Genomic DNA, 20,059 nt, shown 5'->3' on the forward strand with positions numbered 1-20,059 from the left:
ATATCTGTGATGTAGTATATATTTAAAGATATTCATACAGGCTCCTGTGCAATTATACTTTTATCTTCTATAATGCACAAGAGTGGTCTTTTTTTATTTAGGGAAAGTGGTAGCTTAGTGGTTAAGGCATTGCACCACCAAGCATCCACCTCTGGGCCCTTGAACAAGGCTCCTAACCCCCCCCATTTGCTGAGCTGTACAAAATGAGATACAGAAAAAAATGTAAGTCACTCTGGAGAAAGGTGTCTGCCAAATGCTATAAATGTAAATATAATTTATAGGACTTACTACATATTCATGTTCCTTTAAGTAAAGATTTAAAAGACTTCACAGCATCACCTCAGTGACAACAGCTTGTATTCTGTCTGCGTCTCGTAAACTGATTTCATTTATCTCTTGCTGTAGCTTTGGCTGAGCTGAAGACCGTGTCTGAGAAAACCAAGCTGCAGGAGTGAACGAGTGAACGCTGGTTACAAATCCAACACCTGAAGAGTAAATGTGTTTGGTCGCATGAAGTACCAAGTAGCAACACCGGATAAACTTGTGATGAAGTCAAACACATACACAGACACAAGCCATGACATATGTTTATTTCCATAATTTCATCCATAAATACTTTCAGACTCTGTGCTACATTAACTTTTGCATTGTTTAGCATAATTTAAAGAAAACAAAACTCAAAACATGGCACTCAACATAAAAGAGATGAATATGTTTCAACACACAGCACACACCTAATCCAGCCAAAACCTATATTTAAATATATATATGAACAGACTAATAGATAAAGTAACATTTATAATAATAAAGGGCTGCACAGTGAAGGTTGAAATGATTAGGATTATTTTCCTCAGTACTGACTATTATCCATCATTATTGTAATTCAGGAAAAAAATCAAACGAGTGAAAGAAACGACCTTTTGTCTCCTATACTTTTTAAAGCATTCATGTTATTCAAGAAACTCTTGCGATTCACTGAGATAGAACAGAAATTCAGGTGTGGTTTTAGTTATACTCACTGGTAGATGTAGAACAACAATCCACAAAGTAATCATTTTATATTAAAATCTCTTTATTTTTATTTAATTTATTTGTATTTATTTTATTCGACTCGACTGCGACACTTTTTATCCGAATGCACTGTTCATGTCTTTTTAAAAACTTTTTTAGATGGAATTACAGCTGATTTTTTCCCCCATCATTTAATATTAAATATTTAAAATGATTAAATGCTTTGCTCCACCCACCGCTTTAGTTTTCTTCCTTTTCGGTGTTCACTAAATAAAAGGTTCACCGAACCAAAATTCTGTTGTTTTGATGCTAGTTTGTTAGCGAACAGATATCATGTACAAAGCTGTGTACTATAGAACTGTTTTAAAGTATTGTGATATAATATTTCCTTCAAAATGTCCAATAAGGGGTCTACTGTTTCTGTGGGAGTTTTATTTTAATACTAAATATTGTCATTAAACTGACTTCTTTGATGCATAAACATGGGACTTACAGTAAAACTCATTGTTTTGAATGCTCTCTCTCTCTCTCTCTCTCTCTGTATGTATGCATATATGTGTGTGTGTGTAATTTGCATTAACTTGTGTATAAAACTAATAATAAACTAAAATCTAGGGTGCTTATGGTTCAACGTGGCAACGTTTAAAACAAAAATCAATGTATGTCATTAGCAGATCACATAAACCCTTGAGTTAGCTGTGTTTAATGTATTTACCAAGCCTCAGATATTGAAATCCTGAATAACCTTCGGCTAAGTGTGCAGCTCTACTTCTTCACATTTACCTGTAATAGAGGTACACAGCCACTGCGATCAGCAGCACAGGCAGGAGAAAGAAAGGCGTGAGCTGCAATCCCAGTAGCCACCAGGAGAGCACGCTGTTCACCAGCATGGCTGAGGAGATGATGAAGAGTCGCGCGATTCCAGTTCCGTGTTTCATTACTACAGACATCAGCAGGCCGTTAGCTGCCTGTCCTGCTACGATGACCCACACCAGTGTGGAATAACCGTGTAGAAATGCCTGCTCTGTTCCACTGCTGTAGAGATGCGATGTCAGGTTGATCCCTACGCCGAATATATAGAGAAAGAGATTCTGCAGACTTAGAGGCAGACGCTGGCTTTTTAAAACTTTCTCGGTGTAGACTGCAGCGAGTCCGGATACGAAGCAGTAAAGAAGGACGAGCAGCAGTCCCCAGGCTGTGACATGAAGCCTGGCTCTTGCGTTCTCCCCTCCCTGATCCGGGATCTCCCAATCCAGGCTGGAGTAGCTGTGAAGTGCCCCGGCCACCATGAGTAACGCCAGAGCCATCCACTGAGCCCGACGCAGCCTCTTCTTCAGGCAGGAAGTGTAGAGCAGAGCGGTGGAAGCGATCTTCAAGTTGCTAAGAACCTGAAAAGAACTGGGGTCCATGTAGGCCTGCATGAACACCACCAGGTTGTTGTTGAACGCGTAAAGCAGAGCAGGGAGAGCGTACGGCACCGCTGCCACCCAGGATACAGAAACTTTGATGGTGTGGATGTCCCCTGAAGCAAACAGAGCACTGAAGGAGATCAGCAGCTTGCTAAGTTCGATCAGAACAACGCAGGATGAAGGGCTGAAGGGAACATGACCGTCTGATTTAGTGAGAGCGATGAGAGGGGCGTGAGAACCATAGATGAGGACTGAGATGATCAAGAGAAAGAGCCAACGAGGGCCATGGAGCCACCGCTTTGTGCGTGGAGGTTGTGTTTCACTAGAACCAACATTCTTAATGATGATCATTTTCTACATAAAGTCTAAATTTCTACCCTGTATTTTAAATATGAACAAATTAAAACAAATAATAAAAGCTGGACAGGATTAAACCTTTAAGGCAAGCAGACAGCTCTCATTACAAAACTTAGCATTAAATGAAAACTTTCTTAGTGCTCGATAAAAACAAACAAGAGCCACATTAACTAGTTCTCAGTTTTCATTTCCTGTTCCCTGATGTGTCCAGACAGCTATGGATCTCAAATATTAATACAAAATTACAACACTTTCCACTTTCCTTTGTTTATGATTCAAGCTGCTTCACAATTTCCTTTTCTTTTTTGTTGGGTTAATTATTAGGACCTTTCTTCAAAGAGTTCAGATAATCCTTTACGGTTTGCTCGATGTTTGGCACCTGATAGGTCTGTGCTGCGTAGATGCCTGTAAGGGTTCCCAGAGCGACCCCCAAGATGGCTGAGGCACGTAGTTTGGACACCACATAGCCAGCCAAGAAGCCCTTGAGGAAGGGAGATGCTAAGAGTGAGCCACCCTGCAGGAGAGAGAAAGCACACACTGAAACCTTAGACAGCAGCAGGTGATGATACAAACAAGAAGTGGCAGCTCACTGGTCAAGGCATTGGATTACTGATTGGAAGGTTTTGAGGTCAAGTCCCAGGACCACCACTGCTGAGCTTCTGAGCAAGGCCCTTAACCATCAATTGCTCAGATTTATAAATAAAAGGTCTGGATAAGCGTGTCCGCCAAAAGCTGTAAATGTAAATGATACCACATCCTGAAGTCTCGTCCCTCTGTGTTTTCTTGTCAAAGAACACCTTACACCTATAAGTTGTGACACCTATAAGACTAGAGTGTCTTGTTAATTAGGATTAGAATCAGTGTAACTTGGCAATGATATTCCCTCATTTGGTATTTTTCATGATACTGGTGGACAGATCTGTCTACAGGCCCTGAGGAAGAGGGTGGAGTCATCCTGGAAGACACTACTTCCATCAAAGTAGAAATATTTCATTCTCAAGATAAGGACGATCAGTTAGAAGAACTGAGTTGCTGATGCTTCACTCTAAAAGGACAAATTGGGCACAAACCACAACAGCAAAATAAACACCTTCATAATATAACACAGCCACTAGGCCTTTCATTTGTTATTATGGGTGTAACAATCGACTCCAGTCACAATATGATTCAATTCACAAATTTTTAATTAATTAAATTAAAATGTGCACAGATAAAATGCATAGATAAAATGTAAAAAAAAATATCCACTAAAACATAATGCTTTGCAGCTCTAAAGTCGGTTAAAATGCCCAGTTCCTGCAGGCTCTGGTGTTGGCTGCGTAGTTTGTGCAAACTGGGACCCCTGGTGTTCAAACAGTGTAACTGCACTACACTCAACAGGACGCTGATTTCCACAATATGCATCATATCATATACACTCCTTTTTGTTAGCCATTTGTAAACAACCACTGAGCTGATTCCTAATCAGTGTAAAAACAACAGGAACAGACACTGAAAAAAGCTTAGATGTTAGATATTTGGTCAGGATAGTGGTAGTACCTGTGGTATCCCAACCTGCACTTCGTCTTCCACTCTTTTCTGAATATCTTCGAGTTGATCTTTGAGCTGTGCCAGGTCCTTCAGCTGCCTCAGGGGATCCTGAACACACACAAGCAACAACCCAAAACACAGTGATTACAGACGACATGATTTAGTGCCTATAATTGAATCGGTTCAACAGACCGTTCACGCTTGCTTACTTGTCTATCGGCTCTGAGTAGCCGATGTAGCTCTCTGGAGACATCTCTATATGACTATGTGCATGAAATTACAATAACAGCAACGTCATAATCCCTTGAGGAAATGTGGAGGTGCAAAAGCAACTTTGCACGAAGGTATCTAAACTTTTCACCAATACAACCAGAGAACACACAAATATATTGTAAATGCAGTCTGATCTTAAAAATTAACCACAAAAATTCTGACTAAAACAAAGAAATGACAGTCAGAATTTGCTGTAATTCTGTTCAGATTATACACCACAAAGATTTGGAGTAAAGAGACGGTAAAGCTTGTGTTTAAATGCATGACTTTCACTTTACATCATGTGTTGAGACAGAAACCGATAACCAGTGCCTCTTATTGTAGATAAGGTTATGTACCTTATTGTAGATAAGGTTATGAGTGTGAAACATGCAAAAGGGAAAGACATTGCAGTTTCCAGTACTATAAAACAGCAGTGCAGGAAGGATTGTAAATATCAAAGGTACACCATGTGAAGGGTTTTTCTATGCCTCTTGACAAACATTTGCCTAACATGATGTAATTATGAACCCGTTACACGTTTGCTTACAAAAGATATTGATCCAGATTTACAGTGTTATTGTACCACAACACTCATAAGTCGACCAGTGTCTAGTAGTTTTCTCACAAAAAGTAAGTTTATATCCAAATTCATAAATGAATAAGTAGTTTTAATGAAACTAGTAGTTCTAAATAACCCAATACATTTCACAAGCACAGAACGAGTTACACAAGCTAGCATAACATAGCAGAGCAAATACTTTGGTTTAGTAACGGAATTAAAGTGAAGGATCATCATACAAGAGATCACTAGTGCTAATAACCTTACCGTACCTAATATTGATTACACAATTTGCACCAGCGATCAAGACGCATTTTTATTTGTAGCGACACTGAAAAAAATCACAGTTCACTCACCTTGTCATTCGCCATAGTTCCTCCTCGTGTATATTGCGTACGATGACATCTGTGTTCAACTCATCTGGCCTGGGGGGGGAAACAATCACGAATAGCTCAATTGTTTCTGCCTGATCATTTTTTTTATTATGTATTTATTTTTGAAAAGTTTTTATTTTTCTTATAACCCTTACAACAGCTGCTAATTTTATTCATTTGTATTTCAATTAAATTAAATTCATTTGTATTTGATAAAATGCAGTCACTTTCATAGGAACATACATTATTGCAGAAATTGAATTTGTCCGTTAATGTTAATCACCGCGAAACAAGAAAATGTAAATATTTTATTTTATTTTATTAATTAAAAAAAAAAAAAACATTTTAATGCCGGAATTGTTGAAGATAGATTTTGTTCGTTTCTGTCACACAACTAACAAAACATCCACGTGTTTAAAAGCTCGCTTCTGATTGGCTGTTATTTATTCATCGCGTCACCGGATTGGTTGTACACCTTAGCAACACTGCGCCATTTTTAATGAAACCTGGGTGACGGAAAGATCTGAAAATGCGTCTTTCTCCGTATTTGAAAAACCCGGGTGGTTTTTGAAGTAGATCGCTTATTTTGATATGCAGCGTGTTTTCCCGAGATGATGAAACATTGCGGGGAGATTTATAATGTGATATAAAAGAATTGGAAAGAATTCTCGGCACGATAGAGGTAAGGTTGCAACAAGACCCTCGCTCATTGGACAACTCGTGTTGCAAAGAGTCAGTATGGCGGCTCAGCAGGGCTGAATTCCGAATAGCCTTCTGATGGATCTGTAGTGCACTAGGTAGTGCTCAGAAGCCGGTAGGTCACAACGCGTGTAGTGCAGTGATGTAGGGAGCAAGGGTGTTATTTGGGTTTGGCCAGTTCTCGCTCGGGTGGGGTTATATCTGTGCACAGGCGCTTTGCCTACATACCAGGTTGATAGAGTGGACTGATAAGGAGTCACTTTGAGGCGTGTTTGTAGTAATAATTAGAAAAGAAACCCGGTGTAATATCATTTAAATCTGTAGCATCTGATCTGTATTACTGTCCAAAAGTCTTTAATGGTCTTACATGCCTCATGATCCTAGACTTTCTCACCTTCAGACAAACTACTGCAGTGTTCATGTTTTTCAGTTCTCCACCCAATCATTAGTTAGGTCAGGTATTTTTGGAGTTAAAAACATCTGTTCTTCATCTTCTTGAATACCCCAGAAATAGAAAAACTACCTGTTTTGCACCCGGCCCTTAATGTTAATGACACTGATACTATAGTTTTGTCAAGGAAAAAAAGAAAAAAAAGTTTTGAATATGCAAAATAAAATACCCTAAAATACCCGTACCCTTTTTGTTCACTTCCAGGAAAATTATTCACATTTCTGATAACCCAGTTCATCCGTTCATCCAATCAAATGCTCCCTATAATGTTTACGGGCAACATACACCAATCAGGCATAATATTATGAGCAGTGAGAGGTGAAATGAATAACACTGATTATCTCCTCATCATGGTACCTGTTAGCGGGTGGGATATATTAGGCAGCATGTGAATATGATTTTATCCTCAAAGTTGATGCGTTAGAAGCAGGAATAATGGGCAAACGTAAGGATTCGGGCGAGTTTGACAAGGGCCAAATTGTGATGGTTAGACGACTGGATCAGAGCATTTCCAAAACTGCAGCTCTTGTGGGGTGTTTCCGGTCTGCAGTGGTCAGTATCTATCAAAAGTGGTCCAAGCAAGGAACAGTGGTGAACCGGCGACAGGGTCATGGGCGGCCAAGGCCCATTGATGCACGTGGGGAATGAAGGTTGGCCAGTGTGAGCTGATCCAACAGACGAGCTACTGTTGCTCAAACTGCTGAAGAAGTTAATGCTGGTTCTGATAGAAAGGTGTCAGAATACACAGTGCATGACGGGTCAGGGCTGTTTTGGCAGTAAAAAGGGGGACCAACACAATATTAGGCAGATGGTAATAATGTTATGCCTGATCGGTGTATGGGTGTTGCTCTTCATTAGCAGCTCATTGGCAGTAAAATGTTAGTCTGCACATTTTTGTCTTTGTGTCTCCCTGAACACTGTTCACTTTTCTGACTATCCCTTGATTGTTCAGGCACTTTTCTAAAACATGTTTTACCTGTGGTTTACTTGTTGTTCTTGCTTACAACATATTTCATTTTCAATTTTCTGAATACTAATAACAATATAAGGCAAGACAGAAATGACAACAGAAGCCAATCACATTTTTTATCCATTGCAGTCTTTAGATAAATTTAGATATGAACCCGGCTGAAAACCCGGTGTCTGATTTGAAATGATGTAGACACACATGGTTGTCTCCATCCTCATTGTACATTACAGGCCCTGACTATTTCTTTCCAAATTGTGATTTACCAAATTATGAGGCTGTAGATTATTTTGAATGATCTCTGATTTGTCATTATCGTTCTTGCCATGGTGGCAAAATGGCATATGATCTTAAACTCTTGAAATGAAGTTACATTTAACTGCCAAATCACATTATCTAAATTGGAGCTGAAACCTTCTTGACTACTGAAACTGTTCCCTAAACTCTGTTACACATATTTTATTTTCGTCTGAGTTGCTTCTTCTATTTGTATAGAACTTTTCCAGTGATGGAGGCCATATGTGAGGAGACTGATGTGAAGGAGGAGGAGGTGGAGAGCTGTTGTATGCTTGTGGACCTCACTTCATCTAAGAAGAAGAGAAGGACTAAAGGCACAGCAGAACATGCAGAGAAACCCAAAAAACCCAGGTAAATCTTCAGCAACTTGATCCTCTTTTTCAGCTGAGCTAGATATTTTAAAATGTCTATAGTATGTTAAAGGAATTCTCCAGTGTGTTACAACTTAAGGCCAGTTGATGAATCAGTAAATGTTTAGAACGTTTATCTAGTAATTAAAATCTTTGAGAGAATAATACCAAAACTGTTTATCGAACTTTCAAAAACTGGAGCAACACCATAAAAAGCAGTTCAAGTTGCTGATGCTTTCTGGAAGTTTCTGTGGCATTAACACTGCATCAAGCACTTTGATGTTTACAAGAGTACCTTGAGGGGGCATGGTGGCTTAATGGCTAGCACATTTGCCTCACCCCTCCAGGTTGTGGGTTTTATTCCTACTTCTGCCTTGTGTGTGTGGAGTTTCTTCCATGTACTCCAGTTTCATTCCCCAGTCCAAAGATTGACATTCCATTGATTAGCTAAATTTTCCGTACTGTTCTGTGATGTGCCCATCCAGGGTGTCCTTCACTTTGAGCCCTAGGTCCCCTGTAATAGACTTCAGGTTACCATGACCCTATATAGGATAATGATATGGAAAATGGATGCATGGGTGGAAATGTGCATGGGTAGACACATAACCAAAAATCCTTCCAACTGAAAAAAATCTAATTATCTTTGGCTAAAGAATTCATGAACTTGTTTGAGAAAAACTTTCAGTTTCAACAACTGCCCTTAAATGTCCAGTAGGTGAGCTGAGAGTAAACAAGCTTGCTGAACTTTTTCTAGTACAGGAAAGTGTATCGAGATAATACCACATATTCTACAGGTGCATTAGACTGGGATTAGGTTGAAAACTGCTGGAGTGTTCCTTTAAGGTGATTGAAACATCTCTTGCTCTTCAGCCGAATCACTTTGGCTGTCTGCTACTAGACATTGCCTGTTCTCTGTAGGTCTGCCTACCTGCTGTATTACTTTGACGTGCATCAGAGGTTACAGCAAGAGCATCCCGACATGCCCCAGTCTGAGATCAATAAGCGCATCAGCGACAGCTGGAAGAGGCTCAATGTAGCTGATAAAGGATATTACTTGGAGAGGGCCAAGATGGAGAAAGATGGCCTGGACCCAGTAAGTCAAGAAGATTTTTTTTAACCAAAGATTAATGCAGTTATTAAAAAAACAAATGGCACCTGAATGCACATTCTCTGACTTTCAACAGACCACACAGTCATCCACTTCTCAAGACATCCCAGGCTTCCGTAGAATTCTGCCGAGAACCGACTACATTCTGCTTCCAAAGACCTCTGTGGGGGAGGATAGACCCGGTGCTTCTGTGGACATCTGCATGGACGGTGATTCCCCTCTGACTCTGGGTAGTGAGGTGGAACTAGTGGAGCAGTGTGTCACTGTAGAGCCTCTCACTGAAGACACAGTTGTGCCTTTGAGTAGATCCGTAGCACTTCAAGGAATCCTGCCACAGTGTTCCACCTCAACGGGTAGATTTCTGAGCTTCTCACAGCAGAGACCCCAGTCCACCAGCCTGGTGGTGAAGGAGGATGGAAGTGGGGCATCAAACAGGGCTTTTGGCAGAGCTTATGACATGGAAGTGGAGGAGGGGTTTGAGGGTGTGGCTGCAGTTTCACAGGTCAAAGCAGAGGCTACTCATTTGGTAGCCATCATACCAAGTAATGTAAGAGTGTCATCCTGGCTTTCTTTCTAATCTGACATTTATTTAGCATGAACAACTAGGTCAGTGTTGGGGACAGAAATTATGAAGATGGCTCTATCCATCTATCTGTCTGTATGTCTGTCTGTCTGTCTGTCTGCAATTCATTTTTATTTTCTAGTAGTGATAAAACAGCACTCGCAACTTATAAATATTGTTATTGTACAAAATAAATATCACCATTATACACTCAATTCTGTACGTTTTGAATATATAATATACATAATATTATTATGTGTTGATTTATTGATTTCTGTTTTGTATTTTTTAGGAGCTGGTAGAAAACAAAGTCCTCCCTTCAGTCAGTCCAGTAATGATGCTCCCGTTGGTGAACCATGCCAAACCAGAGCCTAAACCCTCCTTTAAACTCGTCAGTAGTATTTCTTAATGCTTCTAGCTCTATTCTTATAATAGTTTAGTTATTTTAAGCATGTTTATACTTATAATTATGATACTATCAGTCTGCACACACAGTCATATTTAGCATTGTATACTGTTTAAATCCCTGGACACTTAGATCCATCGTTGTAAGCTCTGATTCATTGACTGTAGTGACACTGAACTCTGGTTGCAGTCCATAAAGTACACTAGGAGGGGTCGAGGCTATTGTAGCACTCCTGGATGCTCTTTCACCTACGTGACTCGTCATAAACCACCCCGGTGCCCTGACTGTGGACAGCATCTCGGTGGAAAATGGGTTCCATCCGTGAGTCAATCTATCTTATGCTGCTTATTTGTATTAGGTTGAATGAATGAGGTTTATAACACATTGTTTAATATATATGATATAAAACATAATGCAGTCTTGAGCTGAAGCAGAATTGCCAATGACACAGCATATTATTTATCTGTTTATTAGGGGGCCAAGCACTAACTGCTTGAAAATGTTAAGATTGTTAGCTCTTCTATGTTGTCATCTATACATACTGATAAAGTTTATACAGCTTTATGACAAAGAAATGGCACTTGAAACATTGTTAGTACAGCTAACCAGTAGCTGAATATTTTACAGTTTGACCAATTTCTGATAATCTGAGCATCTGGCAACCAAATCCCTGTATATTAGTGTTATTCTGGAAAAAAATAACATGATAGGACAAGTAAATACAATATAATCCTGATTTGCCCTGCAGTTGGCAATACTATAGAAAATATAGAAAATAAATGACATGCTAATGAAATAGTACTGAGAGTTTAGCAGTGCTGCAGTATAAAATGCTTTAATTGTGGTTATATGAGTTCATAATAATCATCCTGCCTGTTTTCCACATAATGTTTTCCTCCTAAACATGAGATTTTTGCTTAAAGATTTTATGTCTTCATTTTCAGGCAGCCAAAAAATCAGGACCTGCTTCCAGTCCATCTCAACAAAACCGAAAAGCTCAGACTGATGGTTCCAGTTCCACTGCAGCGGCGTCTAAAGTGGCTATTCAGAGCACCGTAAAGCCATCAGACACGATCACAGGACAAACACAAGCTCCCAAGAACAAAAACGACAAACTAAATCCTAAAGTTCACCCTGATGACTCTGCAGCACCTGAAAATGCTCCTGGACCCTGGAAGAAAGAAAAGATGGGCGTAGTTACAGTTTATCAACCAGCCGGTGGCGCTTTTGAGAAAAATCCCGAAGCTTTTCACCTGTCAGGATCGACAGCTGTCATGTGAGCAGATGCGAATATTGTTCTGTTGTTCTATATTGTGAATCTTTTTCAAAGAATTGTTCTGCAAATACAGAATTAGTCGTACTGTTCTGTAACTAGTGGAACATTTTATTTTAATGTGCAGTGGGTTAAGCGGTGGACGTGTCCGAGTCATTAGCAAAGACACGGGTCAGAAACGGCGCATTCGGGCCATTCTCCCTGCACCTTCTACCCCAAGTAGGGATGATTACATTTTTACCCCATATATATATACACCCCATATATAGTTTGGTACTCAGCGGGATTGTAATGGTATTTTCTGCTGAATCTTCTTTAACAGGTATTCCAGTTCAACCAGCTGTTGTTCAATGGATAGCAGTGCCTCCAAATAAGATTAAAGGTGACACAAAGCTCACTAGAACAGGTAACAATTACAAAAATGTTATACCACTGCATTTTATTAATATTAATTGTAAACCAAAATCTACACAAATTCCTTCTTTACACTGAATGTAGCTGTTCCTCCATGATGTTTGGTGGTTTTTGTGGCAACATCATGATGGGTTTGGGTTTTTCTGGTTTTCCACTGGAGCTTTAGCTTCATGCAAGCTGTCTAAGTCATCAATCACCTAAAAATGTCAACTGGCTCAATAATACAATTTCTTCATAAACAGTTTTAAAACAGTAGCAGACTGAATCGAGAACATTTATATACTTTTATATATACAGTTCATCATCCTAATCACTGCTAATGTACACATCCAAGTTAATCATTAAAACATAATCCAAGATCCAGAATCCAGTCCAATCATAATCCAAGCTTGCTCATTAGAGATAAATATAAACTGAACTTTTTGGTAACTTCATAATATTTATATATCTGCTTTGAAACAATGTTCATTTCTAAAAGCACTATACAAATAAAATGGAATTGAATAAGTCACAGAGGGAAAAATATTCCCACATCAATTTTATAGCTAGAAGTGTTGTTCTGGGGGAAACCCCGCAGAACCACAGTACTCTATTTGAGTTGAACACAAGGCAAGTGTATGATTTTCATGCTAAATCATGAGTGATGTTTGATGTTAAACTCACTTCCTTTATACAGAATGTTACACACTTCCTTCGTGTTGGAGAATTTTTTTTTTACTTTAAAATTGTATTAAATTGGAATTAATCTATCGACGGTTTAGATTTCTAATTACAACTTCTTGGGTTTCCATAGTTAAGCCACAAAGTGAGAGGATTTTGAGCCTGAAACCGAGCACACTGAAGCAGCTGGGACACTCGGTTTCTCCCAGTGCCTTAGAGCAGGTGAGAGAAGCTTAGCACTAATAATTTAGCTCCTTGTGTCTCTCAAGCCTTTCTTTAATATGTGGGAGTCGGAGTTATAGCCGTTCCTTCATTCCTCAGCCAGGGTAGTTCTCCACACTGACCCTGAGCTCGTGAGCATACTGAGCACAGGTTTCTGTCTGGTTCTTGATTTCCTCCACAGATTATCCAATAAGATGGATTGACTATGTTAAATGACCCATAGGTGTGAATTAGCATACAAATTGTGTGTGTTTGTGTGTGTGTGTCTGGTATGCTGGTATCTCATCCAGGGGGTATTTCTGCCTTGTGCTTAGTGTTCTTGCGATCAGGCTTCAGGTCCATCTTGACTTAATCTTGACCTTCCTGAAAATGTGCGAATGAACAAACATGATTACGATTTAAACATATTTTCATTAAGTAATAATAAAATATAACAGATGTGTTCATAACTACTTATACTGATACCACTGGACTGTTATTGGTAAATGAATTAAGGAAAAAAGGCTGATGGACATCAGAGAGCTGGGGTCTAAAGAAAAAATACAGATGAGTTAGGAGGGGGAGAAATACATTAGAACTGTTTGTTTTTTCTCAGGATTATACTGATCACGTCGTTCAAATCACATTTCCATTTCTACAATATTTTGGTGCACATGCTACAACTTATTCCTTGTTTCTCTTGTGTCCTAGAATCCACCTGCAATCAACAGCAGCCAGTACGTAGTGACCGACAGTGGAGTGAAGATCCTGTCTATGGTGCCTTTGAAGAAAAACTCAGGCTCTTCACTGGTTTGTGTTTTATTCAGACATATTAAAAGACAGGAATCATATCATGTCCTCTGCATCTTTATTTGTTGGGTTTTCCTTTGCTTCCACAGGCTCTAGGCTTGTCCACAGCACGTGGCAGGGGCAGATGTAAAAACCCCTCCTGTGATTACGTCTATAAGAACAGACACAAACCGCAGTATTGCCCCAACTGTGGCTGCGAACTCGCCACCAAAGCAGCCAAGAAAGTCCCTGTGAGTTACTATCTCATGTAGCTGATTTATCAAGGCAAAGATGTTCTATTTTTTCTTTTAAGAAAGCCAGGGTGATCTGATCTTTGCTGTAATTAATGTCCTAAAATGTTACACATTGATAAATAGTGAGATTAGAGGTAAAAGTTGACATATAATAGCTAAATATTAATAATCATTATAAATGTCTGTTTTTTTTATTTAATCATTTTTATTTTAAGTCTCAAAGTGCTCTAGATATAAAAGATTAAGCAATGTACTATTAAAAAAGTTTATTAAAAATTCTACAATCATTAATAAATTGACAACCTATTTAAACAAGCAATGTATAAATGGAAAGTTAAATAAAAAATTGTGTTAAAAAATTCTAATATCTAAGATGAAGTATATTAACTTTATAAATAGTTAACTAACTAATTATAAGTAGCTTATTTTAACATTATAATTATTTATAGCTATAATAATTATACGTTATTTAATTATAAAGAAATAAAATTACTGTATTTTGGTACATTTGATTATAAAGTATTTTTAACTAAGTATAAGTATAATTACCAAATAAATTCAAATTATTTCATTTGAATATTTTAGATAATGGTTTTGCTTTTATAATGTGTATTTTAAAAGTTTTTGTTTATAAATACATTTAGTTTACTTATGTATTATTATTATTATTATTATTATTATTATTAAAAAGCACTGCCACTGACTGTTTAGGGAATTAATATTTAAGTCATCTTAATGAATACAATTGATAAGTGTGTTTGCTTTCATACAGTCGTCTCCTGAGCCGGTAGATATGTCCACGCTCCTGTTGGATCCATCGCAACCTTTGACCCCAAGCCAGAGAGAGCTCCAGCGTCAGTCCACTGTGACGCTGCTTAAACATAGCCTGCAGTTCCCTGAGAACGAAGCCGAGCTCCAGGAAATCCTCGCACACATCCACAACCTCAACCAAGCGCACAGGAAGAGAGAAGAAGAAGACGGTGAGAAGGATGGCGAGAAGGACGGAGAGAGGGAGGAGCATTGTGTTTCACCTCAGGAAGGATGGCCGAGCTTCTATGAGCCGACAGCCACTCACTGCAGTCTGTGTCACTATCCTCTTTACAGAGGAGCAGAGAGGTGAGTGTGTGTTGAGCCCAGCAATGAACCAATGACTGCTTATAATCTGTCACTAAAATGATCATGTTTAAGAAAACGTCTGATGCGTTGTTTGGAAAATGCTCAATACTTATTACATTTTTTTTGTAGTGAAATGAAGCATTTTCCTTTTTTTAAACAAATATCACCAAAATAAAACTTGACCAAAGAGCAGAGTAGCACTGACGTGTGTGTGTGTGTGTGTGTAGTTGTTCTATAGCAGGGCAGCAGCAATGTTGGTTAGTGACAGAGTTTCTACTGCAGCCGGTCTCTCTGCAGTTGAAGGTGTGTCTGAACTCACAATGCCTGGCTGTACACAGCTTCACCAGCCTCTACCCAGGTACACACACACATACACACACACACACGCACGCTTTCCTTAGCCAGAAACTTATTCAGTTGGCACAACTGAAGTATTTATATGTGTCTCAGGTTTGTTTAATGTGGGCAACCAGCTGCTGGTGAGCTTGGACTTGTTCTTTAATATCCGGGGTCAGATCAAACAGGGACAGGACCCTTCACTCGCAGCCCTCGATATAATCAACAACACACACAGTCCATCGGGTATGTGTGCTTTTTGTATCTGTATATATGTACAGTATTAAAAAATTGGTCCCCAATGTGACTAAATTGCTCATAACTGATATCAAGCTGAAATAATTTATTCATTCCAAAAGAAACTATTTGAATTATAGCTGATCCAGAAACAGAAAATAAATACAAAAACAATTAAATTAATAATTATGTATTTTAATTAGTACTCATTTCTCTCTTGATTTCTTCTTTCCTGATATAATTCCTTGATTACTCCATTGCTCTTGATTCTTCACTGGGGTTTTTTCCCTAATTCTTTCCCTCAGGTTGTGTGTTAAGTCCAGATGAACAGACCCGCTTGCAGGAGTTATTGTGCAGTGGTTACTGGGCATTTGAGTGTCTGACAGTGCGTGATTTCAACGACATGATCTGTGGAATTTGTGGCATCGCCCCTAAAATGGAAATCGCACGACGCAATACAAACAGCGTCCTACAGCTCAAAAACGTGGAGGTAAAAGAACATTCTCTCTCACTCCATCATTGTCTTGGAAAATGACCGTTGTAAGAAACCCTTGGGTAAGGGTATGAGCATCATGTCTGTCCTCTCTCTGAAGTTCACTTGGCCAGAGTTCCAGGCCTCAGACGAGGTACAGGTGGAGGAGTTCTGGCTGGCAATGGAGAGCGAAGCCCTGGAGCAGGCAATCTTTCCTTCCAGTATCTCCATCACACGCTTTGATGCCTCCATCATCGCTCCCTTCTTTCCCCCGCTGATGAGGAGCTCTATTGTCATTAACACAGAGAAGGACAAGATCACCACCAACACGGAACACACAGGTGGAGTAGCTTTCAAATCAGTTTACAGTGAAATGTTGTGATTGCATGACCCAAATATCAGTATCATCCATATTGTAGCCTTCTTCTAAATGTTACATGCATTACTACTTGTTCTGAGTGTGCATTTGTTGAATAATGAATAATATCAGTATATTATAGTTAATTATAACATTATGAAGAAGAAGAGAGGACAAGAAGCCTTTATCCTTTATCCCCACACATACAATAAAGCGGACTTAATTTCTTCACATATCCCAGCTGAGGCAGTTGGGGTCAGAGCGCAGGGGCAGCTATGATACAGTGTTTCTTCAGCAGGGAGGGTTAAGGGCCTTGTTCAATTGCCCAACAGTGGAGCTTGGTGATGCTGGGGCTTGAACCCCGATCCTCCGATCAACAACTTAGAGCCATAACCACCGCTGCCTCATATAATGTTTTTGTCTGTGTCTCTGTGTCTCTGTGTCTCTGTGTGTGTGTGTGTGTGTGTGTCTGTCTGTCTGTCTGTTGTCTTCATAGGAGACTTGGGCAGGTTAATGCGTTTAATCCTTGATGGTCAGCTAAGACCAGAGCAGATGGACCAGCACACTGAGGAGGAGCTATTGTCCATACTTGAGCAATGTGGGGTACCTTCAGCACCAAACAGCACAAAGGTAAACACACACACACACACAGTGCACATGTGCAAATCACCATTTCTATGTATCCGTGCTTGTTTGTCTTCATAATAAACTGTCTGCACGTTGGTTTCTGTTGAACTAGTTATTTCCTTAGCAACAGAATAACAGTGTTGGACTATTTTTGTATTTTGCTGCAGGATGAGTTGATGGTGGCTGTGTGTTTGCTGTACACACAAGTACAGAATGGCTTTTCAGCAGCCCCACAACCTGCTGAACACCTCACTGCAGGAAAACTCAGCAAGGTGTGCCCTCACCAGGTAAACACTATTCTCTCTCCTCTGTAGAGAATATGCACAGAGAAAAATATTTCAACCTGTTTCCCCTGCATTAAGAAAACCCATAAAACCATTTTACATTAAACTCACTTATAATGGTATTTTAATGGCAGATGTTAATAAAGCACTATGCTACAATGTAGTGTGATTTTTATCATGAATAACACCATTAGTAGGTAGAGATACAGTATGTGCTTCACCTCATGCATAAGAATATTTTTAACTGAGATAAATTTACTGTAATGCATGCACTTGATTTTATAAAACTATATAACAAAACCCAGTGGTTAATGAATCATTTACTGTATTTATTATTGCATTTATAATATTCAATAGAAATAGTCCTTTCGCTGCATCTTTTAACTGTAAGCTTTGGTTGAAAAGCAAAATAACACATTCTATGGAATTTGGTTGAATTCCTGATGCATTAAAACTCTTATTTATCTTTTATCTAATTTATACACATCTCAAATATATTCTTGTTCATGGAAATCACACATACACTATAGATTCTTTTTTTTAACCATTTGCAAAAGTCCACAGTGTAAAAAGTCTCTAACTGTGTCAGGTCGTGTGTGGCTCGAAGTACCTGGTGCGTGGAGAAAGTGCCCGTGATCATGTAGATCTGCTGGTGTCTTCTCGTTTCTGGCCACCGGTGTACGTAGCAGACTGTGCACAGAAGGTGGCGCTGTGTGCAGAAGCACTATACCCAGAGCTGGCGTCTCAGATGTGGGGGAGGAACCAGGGCTGCTTCTCCGATCCCATGACTCCTGCAGAGGTCCGCACGGTTTCTTCTTTCATGCACTTTTTATCTTGGTAATAGTTTTTTGCAACAACTGTGTGCATCTTTGATTGCAAAGTGACTTATTTAAATTAATTGCCCAGGAAAACAACTTTTTCACTGGAGTTTTCATTCGAATCCCTTTCTGTAAATATATTCCTCACCGAGATCTTCAGTGCAGTCATCAATGTGGTTTAGTACACAGCGTGACATTCTGTAAATTAGAAACATGTATTAATTGTCAAATTGTCCATAGTGTGCGAATGGGTGTGTATGAGTGTACATGTGCGATTGTTCCCTGTGACCCTGTCCTGGGTGTCCCCTGCCTTGTGCTCCGAGTCCCCACCATATACACAGAATGGGAAGCCAGATGCAAATAAATCTTCATCTTCTAAATCTGAATCTGTGGTGAGGTCACTGTGAATTCCAAAGTTTGGGAGCTATAAGGCAAAGCCGTCACTGATACCAGAGGATCTAATTGTGTGGGTAGGATTTGGGGTGATGGTCAGCAGTGTGCATTGGCAAAAGATCAACAATGGCCTTGTAGGATATTATAAGAACTGGATACTAAATACAGAAAGGGACAGGTTACGTTTTCCAGAAAATAAGCACGTCTTGCTTCCTTTTTTTGTATCCCACGCATAGAGTTTGTGAGAAAGGGATAATGTTCTGCTTTTGAAAGGTACAATGTACACTGTTGCGTCACAGCTATGGCTAAACATTAGTTGGAAATAGAAAAAAAAAGGTTTAATTAGAATGAGGCCTAAATACACACACACACACGTTCATCCTCTTCTTCTCTTCCTTTCTCAGTACGTCTCCTGTCCTGAGCTCCAGGACCAGCAGTACAATATGGACCTCTCCTCTGTGGACTCCAACTCCCGTGTTCACCCTCACACCAAGTCTCCTTTGCGCTATATAGTGCATCCTGGAGATCCACCCATCTCCTCCTCTTCTTCCTCCTCCTCCTCCTCTTCTTCCTCAGACCCTCACCGTGCCATGACTCTTTGTAAGGAGCTGCAGTCTTACTCCAGTCTGGTTTCATCCATAAGCAGTGGGTTAGAAGAGAACGAGAGCGAGTCTGAGGTAAAAGGAAAGCAAAGGATGCTCGTGTTCAACAACGCAGCGCACTACTACCTCTACAACCGGCTAGTGGACTTCCTGAGCAGCCGAGACGTCGTGAGCCAGCAGATGGCTGAGGTGCTGAGGGTGTGCCAGCAAGGCGAGGTGGTGATGATCCGTGATGCACTATACAGACTCGGAGTGGCACAGCTCAACAGAGAAGATGAGGAGAGGGAGCACGTGGGAGAGGAAGAAGAGACCGAGGGAGATGCAGACGCTGTTGCCGTGGATGATGTGGTACTAGAATGACGGAGGAAGAGCAGACCATATTCAAACACTGTGAGATCTATAACAGAATCTACAAGAGGACACTGTGCAAGGTGCACATAATAGGTTGTAATATGAAATGATAGTATTTATTGCTAATTATGTGTGTTAACAACCAAACTGTGGTCATTTTCCTGTTTAAGATAACCACTCAGAGTAAGAATTAACAACTTTATTAACTGTGATTTGTCCATATTTCCACATATTTATAACATTGTAGATTATTTATCAGGTTTAACCCTTTTTTTTTTTACGTTGCTGCAAAATGTACAATCAATTCATTTACACATTGATAAAGAACCCATACTAATTTAACAAATATTAATGATTACACTGATAAAACATTATATTCATTCCCGTTTGCTGCATTCGTTCCATTTCCAGCTTTTTTTTTTTAAAAAAAAACATGCCATAACGACCTAATGACAATCACAACAATGAGCCATGGTCAATAACAATTTCAAATGCATAGAAAGTAAATGTGCTACACTGTATTAAAGCTAGATAACAGC

At 39.5% G+C, this 20,059-nt stretch overlaps 3 protein-coding genes across 5 annotated transcripts; 1 reads left to right on the forward strand and 2 right to left on the reverse strand.

The window, feature by feature from the left end:
- Window positions 1-571: 571 nt before the first annotated feature.
- On the reverse strand, window positions 572-2,771 carry slc35a4 (solute carrier family 35 member A4). The gene has a single exon (XM_058408290.1). The coding sequence runs from the start codon at window positions 2,769-2,771 to the stop codon at window positions 1,791-1,793; it is 981 nt and encodes a 326-aa protein (XP_058264273.1). The 3' UTR covers window positions 572-1,790.
- A 313-nt stretch (window positions 2,772-3,084) lies between these two features.
- Window positions 3,085-5,538, reverse strand: LOC131364861 (SLC35A4 upstream open reading frame protein-like). The gene is made up of 3 exons (XM_058408296.1): window positions 5,478-5,538; window positions 4,317-4,415; window positions 3,085-3,291 (listed from the first exon to the last, which is right to left on the reverse strand). Exons 1-3 carry the CDS (start codon window positions 5,490-5,492, stop codon window positions 3,091-3,093), a joined length of 315 nt encoding a protein of 104 aa, XP_058264279.1. The 5' UTR covers window positions 5,493-5,538; the 3' UTR covers window positions 3,085-3,090.
- Window positions 5,539-5,973: 435 nt separating this feature from the next.
- Window positions 5,974-19,529, forward strand: hmgxb3 (HMG box domain containing 3). Of its 3 annotated transcripts, XM_058408258.1 has the most exons (21): window positions 5,974-6,177; window positions 8,108-8,260; window positions 9,178-9,352; window positions 9,444-9,914; window positions 10,222-10,320; window positions 10,525-10,656; window positions 11,280-11,611; window positions 11,736-11,827; window positions 11,931-12,014; window positions 12,816-12,904; window positions 13,595-13,693; window positions 13,783-13,923; window positions 14,699-15,042; window positions 15,270-15,400; window positions 15,493-15,624; window positions 15,921-16,105; window positions 16,209-16,428; window positions 16,942-17,075; window positions 17,240-17,359; window positions 17,946-18,155; window positions 18,972-19,529. In XM_058408258.1, exons 2-21 carry the CDS (start codon window positions 8,121-8,123, stop codon window positions 19,527-19,529), a joined length of 3,888 nt encoding a protein of 1,295 aa, XP_058264241.1. In that variant the 5' UTR covers window positions 5,974-6,177; window positions 8,108-8,120. The 3 variants fall into 3 exon arrangements, with proteins under 3 accessions (XP_058264241.1, XP_058264242.1, XP_058264243.1); XM_058408259.1 differs by lacking the exon at window positions 5,974-6,177 and having other exon boundaries at window positions 8,120-8,260; window positions 9,158-9,352; XM_058408260.1 differs by lacking the exons at window positions 5,974-6,177; window positions 8,108-8,260 and having other exon boundaries at window positions 9,189-9,352; window positions 9,444-9,576.
- Window positions 19,530-20,059: the final 530 nt, after the last annotated feature.

This window comes from Hemibagrus wyckioides, linkage group LG14 (assembly GCF_019097595.1).
Source record: "Hemibagrus wyckioides isolate EC202008001 linkage group LG14, SWU_Hwy_1.0, whole genome shotgun sequence".
Lineage (NCBI taxonomy): Eukaryota > Metazoa > Chordata > Actinopteri > Siluriformes > Bagridae > Hemibagrus > Hemibagrus wyckioides.